This window comes from Alternaria postmessia, assembly GCF_024291825.1.
Source record: "Alternaria postmessia strain BMP 2775 chromosome Unknown scaffold_128, whole genome shotgun sequence".
Lineage (NCBI taxonomy): Eukaryota > Fungi > Ascomycota > Dothideomycetes > Pleosporales > Pleosporaceae > Alternaria > Alternaria postmessia.
The window spans coordinates 41707-55650 of NW_026260201.1; the positions used below are offsets into that span (position 1 = coordinate 41707).

The window sequence follows — 13944 nt, forward strand, 5'->3', positions numbered from 1 at the left end:
GATGGCCGAGAGCAAAAGATTACAGTATGAGGGTATCAGGGTCATATATATACCCTTGGAGCTTCAGGTTAATATGCTCATTCCAGCTCAATACTTCTCCTAGAACGCCAAGATGAAGTTCTCGCTCGCTGTGTTGGCTCTCCCAATCGCCGTCCAGGCTGCGCAATTCTCCAAGTCGGAGTATGCCTCTGGTGCGATCCATCAGAAGTTGATGAAGTTGAAGGCTGTACGACATATCCTCCTCTTCTGTCTACAAGATCTAGTACTAACAACTTTCAGGACCAATGGGATCATGACGCAGCCGAAGGCAAGCAAGACTCTCGTCAATGGAAGTCTTGGAAGAGCTGGAAGAAGGGTTCTTGGGGAAGTGGCAAGGATAAACGCATCAAGTGCAAGGATGGTCTCGCCGTCGTCGAGCAAGGCAATGCGAACCAGACGTTCAGGTGTAACAACATGGATCTCTACGACTTCGTCAACCATGCCGACATGGGCGGCCCTGAAGGCCAGGGAAGCTCTTCTTGGGGCTGGACAGCTCGCAACGGACGCGAGTTCGGTATCGTCGGCCAATTTTCAGGTGCTGCGTTCGTCGAGATCCTTAAGGACGGCCAGATCCAGTACATGGGTCGTCTTCCTGCGCAAAGCGTAGGTTCGCGATGGCGCGAGATCCGCGTGCTGAACGACTACGTTATCATCGGTTCTGAGGCTGTTGGCCACAACGTCCAGATCTTTGACATGAAGAAGCTTCTCGATGTTAGCCCCGACAGCCCAAAGACCTTTGACCCCAAGACCGACCTTGTTGGCTTGTGGGACGAGTTGCCCATCGGACGTACCCACAACGTGGTTGTTGACTGGGACAACGAGTATATCCTCGCCGTCGGTGCCCAGCCCCGAAACCAGACCTGCAAGGCCGGTCTCCAGTACATCGATCTCGCCAACCCTGGCAAGCCTACTTCTCCCGGCTGTGCCAGCCAGGACGGATACGTACACGATGCTCAGTGTGTCACCTACAACGGTCCTGACCGAAAGTTCCGCGGTCGCAACATCTGCATTGGCTACAACGAGGACACCGTCACCGTCTACGACTCTACCATGAAGAACGGCAACCCTGCATCTGAGGTCATCTCGACTCTCTCCTACCCCGGCGCTACCTACTGCCATCAAGGATGGTGGACTGAGCGCAACTGGCACCAATACGTCCTCTTGAACGATGAGCTCGATGAGCAAGAGGCCGTCGGTCCAGCTGCATCCGGCCGCCCTGTCACCCACATTATCGATTTCACCGACCTCCGCAACCCCAAGGCTACCGGTACTTTCTACGCCACCGACAGCAAGGGCATCGACCACAACCTCTACATCGTCGATGGCCTTGCCTACCAGAGCAACTACGGTGCTGGTATCTGGGTACACGATGTCCGCAGCATCAGCAAGGACCCTACTGGAAAGAGCGTCAAGACTGAGGGTTTCTTCGACATCTATCCTGAGGACGACTCTGTTGGTGGTATTGTTCAGTTTGTTGGAACCTGGTCGCACTTCCTGTTCCCATCTGGATACATCCTAGTCAACACTATTGAGCGTGGTGCATTCACCGTCAAGCTCGCTAGTGGTCGCGGAGCTAAGCGCGGTCCAGGCCATGGCGGTAAGTCCAAGGGCAAGGGCAGGTGAACATTTCGCGAGTAGTATAGCACAAAAACTCGTATCTTCAATAACACTCGGTTCAATGATAATCAAGCTCGATTGTTCGTATGTGAAACGGCGTGTGTAAAACGACATTTTCTATACTTAAAGATTTGGTAAGTTTTATTCGCATACACAACACGTCTCGTCTCGTCGCCGCAAGCATCTCATTGACGTACGTCCTCAAATCCTTGTCTCATCTATCAGCCTGATCATCCGTCAAGATACCCTGTTCCGTCTTTTATCTTTCCAGAAGTATGTAATTCACTTATGTTGAATTTGTTTCGCAACATTCGATATATGGTCCTCAATTATGCACGGGGCGCACAAAAAAGCGCTACCTTTCAATGCGCATGTATCCGTGAATGGCGAACGTGATGCCGTTTGACATCATGATGTGGCCTCATCGCGCCGAACCTAAGAAACGCCGCTATCACACCACCCCAACTCCCTGGATTCGCCGCCTGCGTAGCCGTCATAGTATCTTCACTTCCACCAACCGATATCAAATTCTGCACGCCCTTTGTATTGACATTGTAAAGCCTTACCGCACTTTCAGGCTTCAAGTCCTCCAAGTCTACGATATTGATTTGGCAGATGCCATCAGGACCCGAACAGGGCGCATACTGGGGGCCATTGAAAAAGACCCAGAAGCCCATGCCGTATAGCGCAAGGGCATGCGACTCTGAGCCAATAACACGTACAGACCACGACATATAGCACTGGCTGATGTTGCCTGAACAGCCCTCGAAAGTCGGATCGTGCCAGGTGGCATTGGGCGTCCAAGGATACGGCGCCTGGGGCACAGGCTGCCAGTATGGTGTTTCGACCTGCATCAAGGAGGTCATGACGTTCTGCGCGTTGTGCAATGTGTAACCGTACAGCGTATGATGCTCGCTGCCGGTGCCGACAAGCCAAGTAGCCGTAGTGGCTTCAACGAGCATGCCTCTTCCTGTGCCGACGGATGTGGGGTTCGTGCCGTCGAGGTCGTGGTCAGCGGTCCAGAGCCAGCTGTTTTCAATGTATACCGAACTCGTCTCTCTAAGGTGCATGACGAGGAAAGCAGCTTTGCACGGCTGCGTCTCGGATTGGCACGTGGTTTCGGTGCGAGAATCGGCCGCACCACCAATGCGGTAATGCGTGTTGTGGAAGGAAACGTCGCCTTGATTGCTGCCTTTCATATTCACTTCGACGAGAATGGCGCCGGGCAAGACGTCGGAAACAGTGAAGAGCATGTCGCTAAATTCGGCCAATCCTACCTCGCCTGGTTTGCCGACCTGTATCATAGGCTGGGGATTGGCTTCATCACTGAACCTTTTGCCCGCAGCGCTGATGATGGACCAGACTTCGCCAACGATTCGACTACCGGGCGGAACGTAGATGGTGTCTGTCACGCTGTAGACACCGTGTGGGAAATAGGTTATCTTGCAGTTCGCATTGTTCTTGAGTGCAGCATTGATAGCGGCTGTGTCGTCTGTCTGTCCGTCACCTGTTTCTGGTCAGTAAACTGGTAACGTGACTTTGGCATGAGCAAAAGTACCTCTAGCGCCAGCATCCTTTACGGAAGCAAAAGCGGAAGCAGGGTAGTGCTTATACTGCGGTTGTGGCTTAGTGAAGTAGCGTCCCGAAGCATCAGCCAGACTACCACGATCTGCATAGACGTGCTTAGTGCCATTAGAAACTATGGCTGTACCATTGCCATCCTCGTACACGTGTCCGGAGATGTACGTTTGTCCTACGAGGCTGCCTTGAGCCATCGTCGTTCCGTTGACAACCAATAGCGGGCCAGAACTCTTCACGTCGATGTTCTCCAGCACGACAGAACTGGAACCATTGACAACCACACCACAAGTATCACACCAGCTGTCAATAAGATTGAGCGACCCTGTCACTCCTTGAGCACCCATATCGACGCAGATGCCTACGTTGATGCAGTTGATCTGCTGCATCGAGATGACGAAACCGTGCGTGATCGCAATAGCTGTCGCGACGTTGGTGAACTTGAGGTTCTTCAAGCTATACTGTTGGTTGCTGAATTGCAGTCCGATGAGGCCGCCGGAGAACGTAAGATCTCCCATGAAAAGGCCCGATCCACCGCCGCTGGTACCTCCATTCATTTCGATACCGATGTGATTGCTACTGGTGGGCATGATGAAGTTGACATTGATAAGGTTGGTCGCTTGAGAGACCGCCCAGTTCAATGCATAGATCGTCTTGGCAGGATCCGCAGCGGTAGTGTCGATATTGAGGTTGCGTACGCCGATGTAGAAGTTGTTTGTACTTTGGGTACCTTTGTCGTAGCCATCAACCACAACGGTATTATTCAAAGCGCTCGAGGCAGCTTTAAGAGTGGGTAATTTGACGGCATCCCCGATAATCTGAGTATTGACGTAAAGCTGGATGGTGGAGTAGATGGCGTATGTTCCCGGCGGCACATATATGAGGGCAGGTTTTCCAGTAGTCCCACCGTTACACTGGCCCCCAGCACATCGACTACCATCTGAAAACTATGAGCTGTGAATCTCCGAATTTGACGAGGATACGTACAATCAATTGCAGCATTAAAAGCATCTGTGTCATCATGAACACCATCTCCTACCGCCCCGAAATCTCTTACGTTGCGGTAGATGTGGTAGTTAGGCGCATTGAGTAAGAAAGGGCTCGTTCCGTTGTGCGGCACATTCGGAAGCCAGAAGTCGGACTGGGCGCCTGGACTCGATGCGTCACATTGTTGGTGAGGCGGGTAGTGAGGAGGTCGATGTGGTTCAGGATGCCATGGAGCTACAGAGTTGTTCCTGTCGCCGAAGATACCATGTACGGGATTGGCCGGTGTCCAATTGAGAAGGTATGCAAATAGGTCCGGCCGGGTCGCATCTGGCGGTGCTGGTGTATTGTACGCAGTTGATAGTTGATGGAGTCCCGACAGGCACGCTAAAACTTGTAAAGACCTCATCGCAACAGCCTGTATCTACTACTCAGGTAGATGTCAGAGACCGAAAGATATACTTGCGAAGTCGAGAGCTACATGCAGCACATGGAGCCGGCACCCGGCGAACTTATCCCGCAGCGAAACTCCGGAAGTTGCGCCGAAATGAGAAGAAGCAAAACCAATGACCGCTGCCCTACACCCCTCGGTCTCCAGCAGACCCAAAGAAACATCTCCATTCTCACGCCGAGATGAGATATTCTCGGAAATGAGATATGGCAATTTTCGACTGTGTAGGACGCACAGAATCAAGGGGTATCAACGTTTGCGCTATACACGCTAGGCTGCCTGCAACTACATCAACACTGGCAAGCAGCATTCAGTGGCTCGAGGGCTCCCATGTCGAAGTGGCTACAATCACAGTGTCGTAGGTGCAAAAGGGATGGAGCCTCAAAAATCAGTGTAGATCGGGCAGCATCTGTTGCGAAGAGCTTCGTATGGTTTGATTAATGGGTGCTATGTTATAAGTGGTTTTCAGCATAGCGCTTACAAGATACGAGTTCTGACGTACCCCATACCCCGCACATCCGCGTAAAGGCGTCAAGCGGAACCACAAGATTACTTGCGACTATACTGTAGTAGCGTTTCGCGCACTCAGGCATGCGATACTAGTAAACCCTTGTTGCGGGAGAAAGGACGTGCGTAGCGATCTCCCCTTAAATGAAAGCTTGAGAAAACGTTGTTGCCGCCTCCGAAGCTTACCACTTAAACCATACCAATGCTGGTAACCCGTTACATGGTCTTACAACGCTCTTCCCTCATCTCTCTCGCCGCTCACCATCGCATAATCCACTTTTGTATTTCTACAACACCATCGCGCGCATATCAGCTCTGATCACAAGGGCATCCCAGCCATCATCGTCCTTTCCGGTCGCATGCGCCAGCCCTGGGTCGCCTCACAGTACGCGCGACTCAACGAAGTTCCATCAGCTATGCGAACCACCAGTGGCTTTGCGCTTCTAGGGACGTGGGATGTTATTCGGGGCACGATTCTTTCTGGTGTTCGTGAGACAGAAGACGCCATGTCGCCCTGCAACGCGCGCGAGTGTTGAATGCAGCCAGAATGGCGGTGACTGTGTGCAACTAACAACTACCACAGCCTGCTGACTGGGCGGCGTGATACAGTTCTCGTTGACAGACAATCGCTACCTCTAGGCAAAAGCAACGCGGGTGCCACACGGATAGTGAAACGGCCAAACACCCCGATGGGTCGGCGCGGCGTACTGGAGGTCCCCAGCACCGTGGTTGTTATAGGTGGTGTGCATCCAACACGGAATCGTTGAATGGTGTCCACGAATGGCCTTGCCCTTTTGACTTAAGGTATCATTTGTGACAAACGCAAGACCACTGTTTTACACCAGCCACATTCCTACTAGTTCGCTCTACCTCATTTCAAAAATCGTCTGTTCTAACATGTCTTCACCAGTACAACGCTTGTACAACTCTAGAGCGTCTTCTCCCATCATACTATGCAAATAGCATTCACCTAACAACTGATGGTACTTACCCCTTGGCCTCAGCACGAAAGGCGTATAGCCACCATGCAGGACGACGCCAATATCACCCGGCTGTACAGCTAGCGGACCAAGGCCGAAAAGACCTCTGGTCGTGCGGAATAGGCGGCGGATGTACAAGGCGGAGACTAGGACTTGATCGGAAGCTGAAGCTGTGGTGAGGTTTTGGAGTAAGAAGTCAACCGCATCCGCTGTATGGCGGGCGGAGCTTTTGGCAGCGGAGTTGCACTCGAAGTCAAGGCCCGCTGTCAGTGCTTGTGCCAGGCCAACGAATTCGTCTTCCTTGACGTTCACCAGCGGATCCGGGTGCACTAATGTCGCATCCCAGAATTGCGTGCCCTTCAATCGCGTCACCCGTTCATGTAGCTCGAGCTCCTTGATTATATAATCTGGCTTGAGCCCAAATCTCCGGAACAGCTCCTGAAATGCCGGGAAGTCATACAACGCGTAAACCCTATCTCAAGAATCTGTCGCAAGATATTTCCGCGTCTCATCCAACAACGTCGGTGGCGTCTTCTTTGCGAACAGCCGGCCTTGCCACATGACGAGCGCATTTCTTAGTCCAGGCCCTTTGATATACATGGGTACTGGAGAATTCCGGAGCATGACTTGAAGCCCCAGAGTCACCATACCCAAGTCATCTCAAGGAATGACGTGAGGACCTATTTGAACCTCACTGGACGAGCCGCCAGCTGTGACTTCTTGTACTACCCAAATGCGTTGAAACCATGGGCGACAACAGAAGCGCCGCAAAATAGCGAAAGTCTTCTCGTCAAGTATGTGTTCCGTAAGCCCAAGCATTTTGAACTGAGACCACCCCTAATCGGGTAAGGCGCGAACAACAAAGAGTCGTTCCTCCTTCGCTCTTCTCAGACACATCATGCTCGTGTTCACTCCATGCGCCATCTCTGTTCCCTCATATGACTTTCGCACAGAACATGCCTGAATATGGATACCTTCCAGCACTCTCTGCTTCTTGTATGATAAGTTGTATCAGCCTGCGGCAGTCCTGGCATGCCTCAATTCACGCGGCAATCACGGCAGGTCCAGATTCTCAGAAAGACCAATGGCTATGCACACTGAATAGTGTGGGGTTTTACACGAGACACGGTTCTGTCTGGCGCTTATGAGGTGGAGGACGTCAAGTTATCCGACCGTCACGGCGGGACGCTAGGCGCTTGAGCGTGGGGTGAAGCCAGAGTAGCGGAGACTACGTACAGCTGACGACTATTGCAACTTGCTCACCGGACGAGATTTCCCAATATGAGAGTTTCAGCAAGCTCTCATCTCAGCCTCTTGCTAGCCGTCAGCCTATCAGCTGCCGGGGTAGCTGATCAATCGGGCATCAGCACCAGAACGCTGTGATCGTTGAACAGTACTCGCTACCTCCAGCGAGAGGTAACACGAAAGCCACACGGATATTACAGTGGCCATAGATCGCGACTGGCCTGTGCGGCTTACTGCAGGTCCTCAACATCCCGGCTGTTATGAAGGTTTGCGCCCTTGTCACCGAATATCGTCTTGTCAGTATTGGGCAAAACCATGCTCAGGTGATCGCAAACTGGCCTGATCGACTGCCCATCCTGGAAGCTTCCCTGTCACTGGTCTCTCATACGTCTCGGTGTGTGCAATGCACTATCCAATGCCGCTTTACGATATTCACGTTGGTGAGACATCGTTTGCCTACGGAAGTCGGCACTAGAACCCTCTCACGATTGCAGGTCTTGGGATCCCCGGTACAGTGGAATGGAGACTACTGGACTGGAGAGCCAACAACATGGAACGAGTCGTCCCAGCTCCCGGTTGTGGTGGAGAGGATACATCAAGACATACCGGAAGGTTCGTGCGCTGGCTTTTCGCACGGGGGTGCAGCACCAACAACTCTACGTGTTACACCGGTTTGTGGCTGAAGTGGTATGAAACCACAACAGTCCAGTTACAGCAACCACCCCAGCCGAGTGAGCAGGACTGCCGATGGCATTACCATTCGATAGACAATGTGATCACTAGGGCACCACACAACTCAGATGAGCAGTCAGACAAGCATCATATCATCACATACGATGTGCAAGTTGTTAATCAATTTTCAGGATTCGTCATTTCTATGACAACGACGAGTACCAACAGGCTAAAGATGCAACTCATACCAGGTATCCGCCCACTCATTGCTATGCGTAAACAGTCGTACGGCTCAAGAAAAACAAGAAGACTATCGTTGCAAATTTTGAAGATGTTGCACCGACGCAACCAGTAGCGACAACGGGTGGAATAGAGATACCAGATTGCTTTTTCCAGGCCCGTGACCAAAGATAACGCTCACAAAACTAACAATCAAGAAAACGATGACCTAATCAGGAAAACGCCACTAAGAATATGCAAGAGTGCGCTCAACGCCGAGGGCAATGCGAAACGGTGTTTGGGAAGGAAAGCATGCACGCCACGGAGTCATGATATCCTTTTGTCGAAGCGGGGGAACTTGTGTTACTCAAAGAGAGTTCTCAGTCTTGACAAGCTCGTCGAAGGCATCTCGCCACTTGCGAACTTCGTCTTTTCCGGGCCTAGGGAGAGGCTTACGAGCATAGCCTCCATATCCGAAATGGGCCATAAGCCCAGCTTTGGTGCCAATGATGCCGCCTTGGATAGCCGCCCAGTCTCCTCGGGCAACGATGGCCTGGAGTTTGCGGGCTTCCGCGAGCTTGCCAGCCTCGAACAGCTCCACAAGCTTGACGCACGTCTTGGGCGCGATGTTGGCCATGCCGCCAATGATACCGGATCCGCCTCCAATCAGTGTCTGCAGTGTGAAGTCAACGGACCCGCCCATGCACATGAAGCCGGATCCAGGATCTGAGACAGTGGCAGCACGTGTTGCTGCGGCGATGCGGTTGAGCTTCCCGGTGTTGCCACAGGTCAACTTGCAGCCAACGATGTTCGGGTGCTGAGCCAATTCGATGATAACATCGGAGTTGAGATCCAGTCCAGAGACTGCACCGGGGTAGTTGTAGATGAGAATTGGAATGGGCGAAGCGGTGGCTACGTCCTGGAAAAACTCTTTGATGGTATCCTTCGAGAACAAGCCTTGGTAGTACGCTGGTGGAAGTACCAGAGCGTAGTCTCCGCCAGCCGAAGCTGCCTCTTCGCAGAGTTCGATGGCTTCCCGAGTGGACTGAGCACCACATCCAACGATTATGGGCATGTAACCAAAGCCCGCATCATCAAGAGCCTTGCGGGTGGTGTTGGTGATGAGATCACGTTCCTTGTGTGACAGGTGGACAGCCTCGCCGTTGGATCCCTGTGTGGTGATTCCAGCAACACCAGCTTTGGCTAGGCGGACGGCGTGGCTGGCAGTGGTCTCGACGTCAACGTTATCCGATGATGGTTCGAAGAACGCTACGGTGGGAACATAGATGCCAGGAACCAAGGATCGTCGAATACCCATATCGGTAGACTCCATTGAGCTGGTGTCGAAGTTGTTATATTGGCTCATAGTGTAGACGGACTGAACAGAATGGTGGAAGTCGGTATCTTGACTGTAGCTGTTTGCAGGAGAAGGTGCGTCGTGGTGCGGTGACATGATAAGAAGAGTATCGAATGCGGAGGTCTAGTAGACTTTTATACTAACAAAAGCTTGCAGAGAGAAGCGATACTTTTGACAAAGAATAAGTGGAACACAGCAACGACGAACGGAACGAATACGTCAATGGTTGATCGATGTTTGGTAACACCCCGAGGATAGTACAGGTACTTAAATATCTTCAAACGCCGGACACTTGACCTTGCAATGCGGAGTGTGGGGGTCCAGCTGACGGCGTCGTCAGGAGTGCGAGTGACGGCAGGCAAAGCAAGGTGCGTGAAGTGCATCAGAGAGGGAGGGACAGGCATCCTTGGTGACGACCAAAGGAGCGGTGACTCCCGCAGCCTGCTCGAGGTGCTGCTCTGCACGTAGCCGATACCAGGCACAGCTGTTTGCGCTTAGCTGGAGGGCTTGCGTGTGGCCAATAAACGAGGCGAGGATTGCTGATTGAAGCGGCGGTTGCTTTTTTGCTCACGTTGCAGCAAGCGAACAGGGGGCGAGAGGCTGTGAACATCGGATCTTGGCCGGAGGTGAAGTGCAAGGGGGGCACGCCTTGTGACGATCTTTTGGAATCCTAGTTGGAAGCTGATAGGGTAATTCTCGCCACAGCTGGCACCATGCGCAGGGTTGGCGGACTCAAAAGAGCGTTGATGGATACCGTTCGGGGGTGTTAGTGTGGGGGTGGGGGAATCGTGGCCGGCCTATTCGCATCATCTGATCCCGTTCAGCGACCCCGGCTACTCCGTCTTGCCCTTCCTGAGGTCGTGGTCCCAGTCGGTCCAGGAGTTAGAGTTCGGCGACCACTTACGACGTGCAGTAGAGCAATGCAAAGGGTAAGAGAAACGGTGGATTCCAGCGGTGATGCAAGACGTGGCAGACAGCAAGAAGTGGAAGCTCATCACAAGGCCATGCAATATCCGGGCAGAGGCAGTCATCGATATCCGACAGCCGCAGGGCCACCAAGACGGACCAAAATAGCGAACTTATCAGAGGCATCTCATGTCTCATCATTACAGAGCCTGGCCAGGATGACGACGCCGATCCCTCGCGATATTTTCCCCCACGCCCATTACTCTTGGTGGCGGGGTCTGGCCATAGCTCAAACCTTGAGGCTCTTCACAATCTTCACACGACATTGTTCCCGCAAAGGCGATTGTGTATGAGTCGTGCAATGGACACGACATCATCCTGCTCGTATATCCACCAATCCGCACATGGAAGGTGTCTGCATCGCTGCAGGTGCAAACCGACGGCGAGTGCCACGCGAAAAGCATCAAGCCGATGGATTCTCGAACAAAAGCGTTGCAACAATGTGCCGAGCGCCGTTCCGGCAATTGCGGTGCGCAGCAAAGTCATCGGCATGTTCGCCCGTTGCTTTTGTTTCCACAGCTTAGGTTCAAACGCGAGAAGGGGAATGCCTGGTACGCCGCAATCGTCGTACCTGATCCTCGGTGGATCTTTGTCGAGCGCCCCCACGCGATGCCGTGGCAGCTCGCTTCGGCATTCAGAACACCGCGGAATTTCGCATCGAATACTGGGACAAATCTCCTTCAATCGGCACACCTCGTCGCATCCAATCACGTCTATTCCTATTCATGCGTAAGCGCAATCTTCTTTGTTCAACCTTTTGGGAATCCACAGTCTGGCGGCACGAGGACGAAAAGTTTTATTGGCGTTGCCGTAAGCCGTATGCAGTCACTGCGTAGTGGCATATACATATGGATCCCTCGACGCCATTTCCTACTGCAGAACAGGTGTAATGTTCGCGAGGATGCACACAGCCTCGTCGCAAAGACGAGAACCGAGCGTGAGCCGACCATGCAGCCATCAACGACGACGCTATTACCCCACAAATTGGCGATCCTAGAGTCTCGTTTCCCCGCCTTCTTACCACGTTGGAACACCAGGCCACACACTTTCGACCTGCCGCTGCACCAGGCCTCTGACTTGCATGACGCCCAGTCTCGTCTACGGTCAAGTCTTGTGTGTCGTTTATTGCCTTTTTCTGCACTGAGGCCCTGAAATCATGCACGTAATACTGGGTACTGCCGGCTTGGATGATGCCCAAAAACTGCGAAACCTCAAGCCATCCGCTCATCTTGCAGGGTATACGTCAGTAACGCCCAGTTCCAGTAGCCTCGGCGGTCTTGCAATGATGACCCTAGAGGTACCTCATGTACCGACCAGGGTAACGTTGCAGTCATAAGCATAAGGAGACGGTTCTCATCCGCAGTTCCTTGGCCATGGTTACTTTTCTTCTCCACATGTGGATTTTAGTCCCACAAAGACAGCAGAAGAGCAGGGAAAATCTAGAAGATCCACTCCAACACCTGAAAAGTCCACCTTCAGCGACTTCGTCCGACAACTCGGCAACAACGCCGCACCAGACTTAGTGCTGATGAGGGGTGAGGGGTCAGCCCACATATGCGGGTCATATGGGCAATGGGATTCACTGGGACCAGGATCTCGCCCCTCCCGAGAGCGATACAGTGATCAATGGAGTTCGTGGTCTGATCGAAGGCCAGCTTCGTCAGCAGACGGGCCCTCCAGGGATGATTCTGATGGACGTCACTTTGGCACACTCCGCTTAGACGACTGTTCTTTTCCACCACATATTTGAGCGACAGAAGTAAAACTTAGCTCATTAGAACCTTGCACACCGCAAGAAGAATGTGTGTGGCAGTGGGCATGTCCGAATCATCACCATATGCATCGTTCAACTCCGCTCTAGCCTCGGTTACTTGCAACGATTCAAAAACAATGGGGACAGGGTACGCTTACCGCGCGGTCCACTTAGCTGTAGTTCGTCGATCTTTTGTCGACCGTGGGGGTCGGCTGCTATCCACAGTTCACATCAAGGCGAGCTCACTGCATGGCGGCAGTTACAAGCAGAACTTGTTTGCCACAACGTGCCGTGCCACCCTGGTTCGTTCTCAAGAGCCTCAACCGATCAAGTAGAGGCGATCGTGTGGGATGTTGGGCTGGTTTCAAGCACGCCTACCTGATGTAGCCATTGACGTGGGATGCCAAGTATATCCAGATGCTTCCAACTCAACCTCAGTTCCGTAGTCGATTTCCTCTCGGACACTTTTGCCCCCCTAACGATCTATCGCGGAAATTGATCGGAGTGCTTGAACGGTGAAGACGGTAACTGATCTTAACATTATCCCACGCTTGACGGTCTTCGACGTTCCACGAATTGCGCAGCCCGATCTTTCCCGTCTGACGAAGTACCGATACATGTTGAGTGTCATGGCAAAAGAGCTGGCATTGTCTTACCTTCACATATGTCTTGGCTGTTAGCTTCGAGGCACGGAAACCCACGTCGTGTGCGCGATTTGCGAAAGCCGCCCAGAGTCGTATGCAGTATGAACGAGGTGTCACGATGCTCTTCGCCGAGATCTACGGTATCAAGTGTAACATGAGTCCCACGTCCTACGGTCATGATAGGAGGACCAGGACGTGTTAATTCTCCATGCCCAGATGAGGCTTGAAAGCTTTCGATGACTTGCATGACTGCAAAGAGGCAGTGCACGTTAAACATAGGAGTGACGGCGGTCGCTCATGGCACAGATCTGCACCATCCTCGAAACGAAAAGGGAATCTTATGCCTGGCTACGAGCTAGTTGAGGGTAGGTCATACGGAAGTCATTAGCTGCACCGCGTGTGCGGCGTGTGTGCGCATAGAGCGCTGACGTCCGATGTTCGCGATGCTTCCCAACAACATACGCATTCTCACTTGGTTGCGAGAGTGCTTAGCTGGTTCCGCGGCCACGGAGGCTTACTCTCACTGACATCAGGGATATCTTCTATATTGAGAAGAAAGTCCCGTTCAAGGACGATATAGCCCCACGAATATTGCTGCAAGTGATCGAGTGGCAGACGTTCTGGTAACAAAAAAGCGATCTCGTAGCGACGAAAACGGACACACGCTTCACTGTCCAAGGGCAACCTGCTCGCCACTGCAGCTTGCCTTATTCGAAAGCTCGTTCTGATAGTTTGGCAATCCGCGTCTGGCAATTCGTTACGGCGCCCAACCTTACCAAGAAAACCTACACCATATGCCTGCACCCAGTCCCCAACAAGTTCCCCTGACCCTCCTACTTAGCCCAAGACTTCTATAGACAAGGTGCACATTTTGCAGTTGCGTGCCGCTTTTCTCAACACCTCTTCTTGCTTCTATACTATGACATATTCAC

The 13944-nt window shown here is 52.5% G+C and overlaps 3 protein-coding genes across 3 annotated transcripts; 1 reads left to right on the forward strand and 2 right to left on the reverse strand.

The window, feature by feature from the left end:
* Positions 1-112: 112 nt before the first annotated feature.
* Positions 113-1662, forward strand: J4E82_010477 (uncharacterized protein; the record flags this gene model as incomplete). Its single annotated transcript, XM_051736689.1, has 2 exons — positions 113-226; positions 280-1662. The coding sequence occupies 2 exons, from the start codon at positions 113-115 to the stop codon at positions 1660-1662; spliced, it is 1497 nt and encodes a 498-aa protein (XP_051583558.1).
* A 356-nt stretch (positions 1663-2018) lies between these two features.
* J4E82_010478 (uncharacterized protein) lies at positions 2019-4627 on the reverse strand (the record flags this gene model as incomplete). The annotated part of the gene is made up of 3 exons (XM_051736690.1): positions 2019-3163; positions 3215-4174; positions 4222-4627. 3 exons carry the CDS (start codon positions 4625-4627, stop codon positions 2019-2021), a joined length of 2511 nt encoding a protein of 836 aa, XP_051583559.1.
* A 4032-nt stretch (positions 4628-8659) lies between these two features.
* Positions 8660-9745, reverse strand: J4E82_010479 (uncharacterized protein; the record flags this gene model as incomplete). Its single annotated transcript, XM_051736691.1, has 1 exon — positions 8660-9745. One exon carries the CDS (start codon positions 9743-9745, stop codon positions 8660-8662), a length of 1086 nt encoding a protein of 361 aa, XP_051583560.1.
* Positions 9746-13944: the final 4199 nt, after the last annotated feature.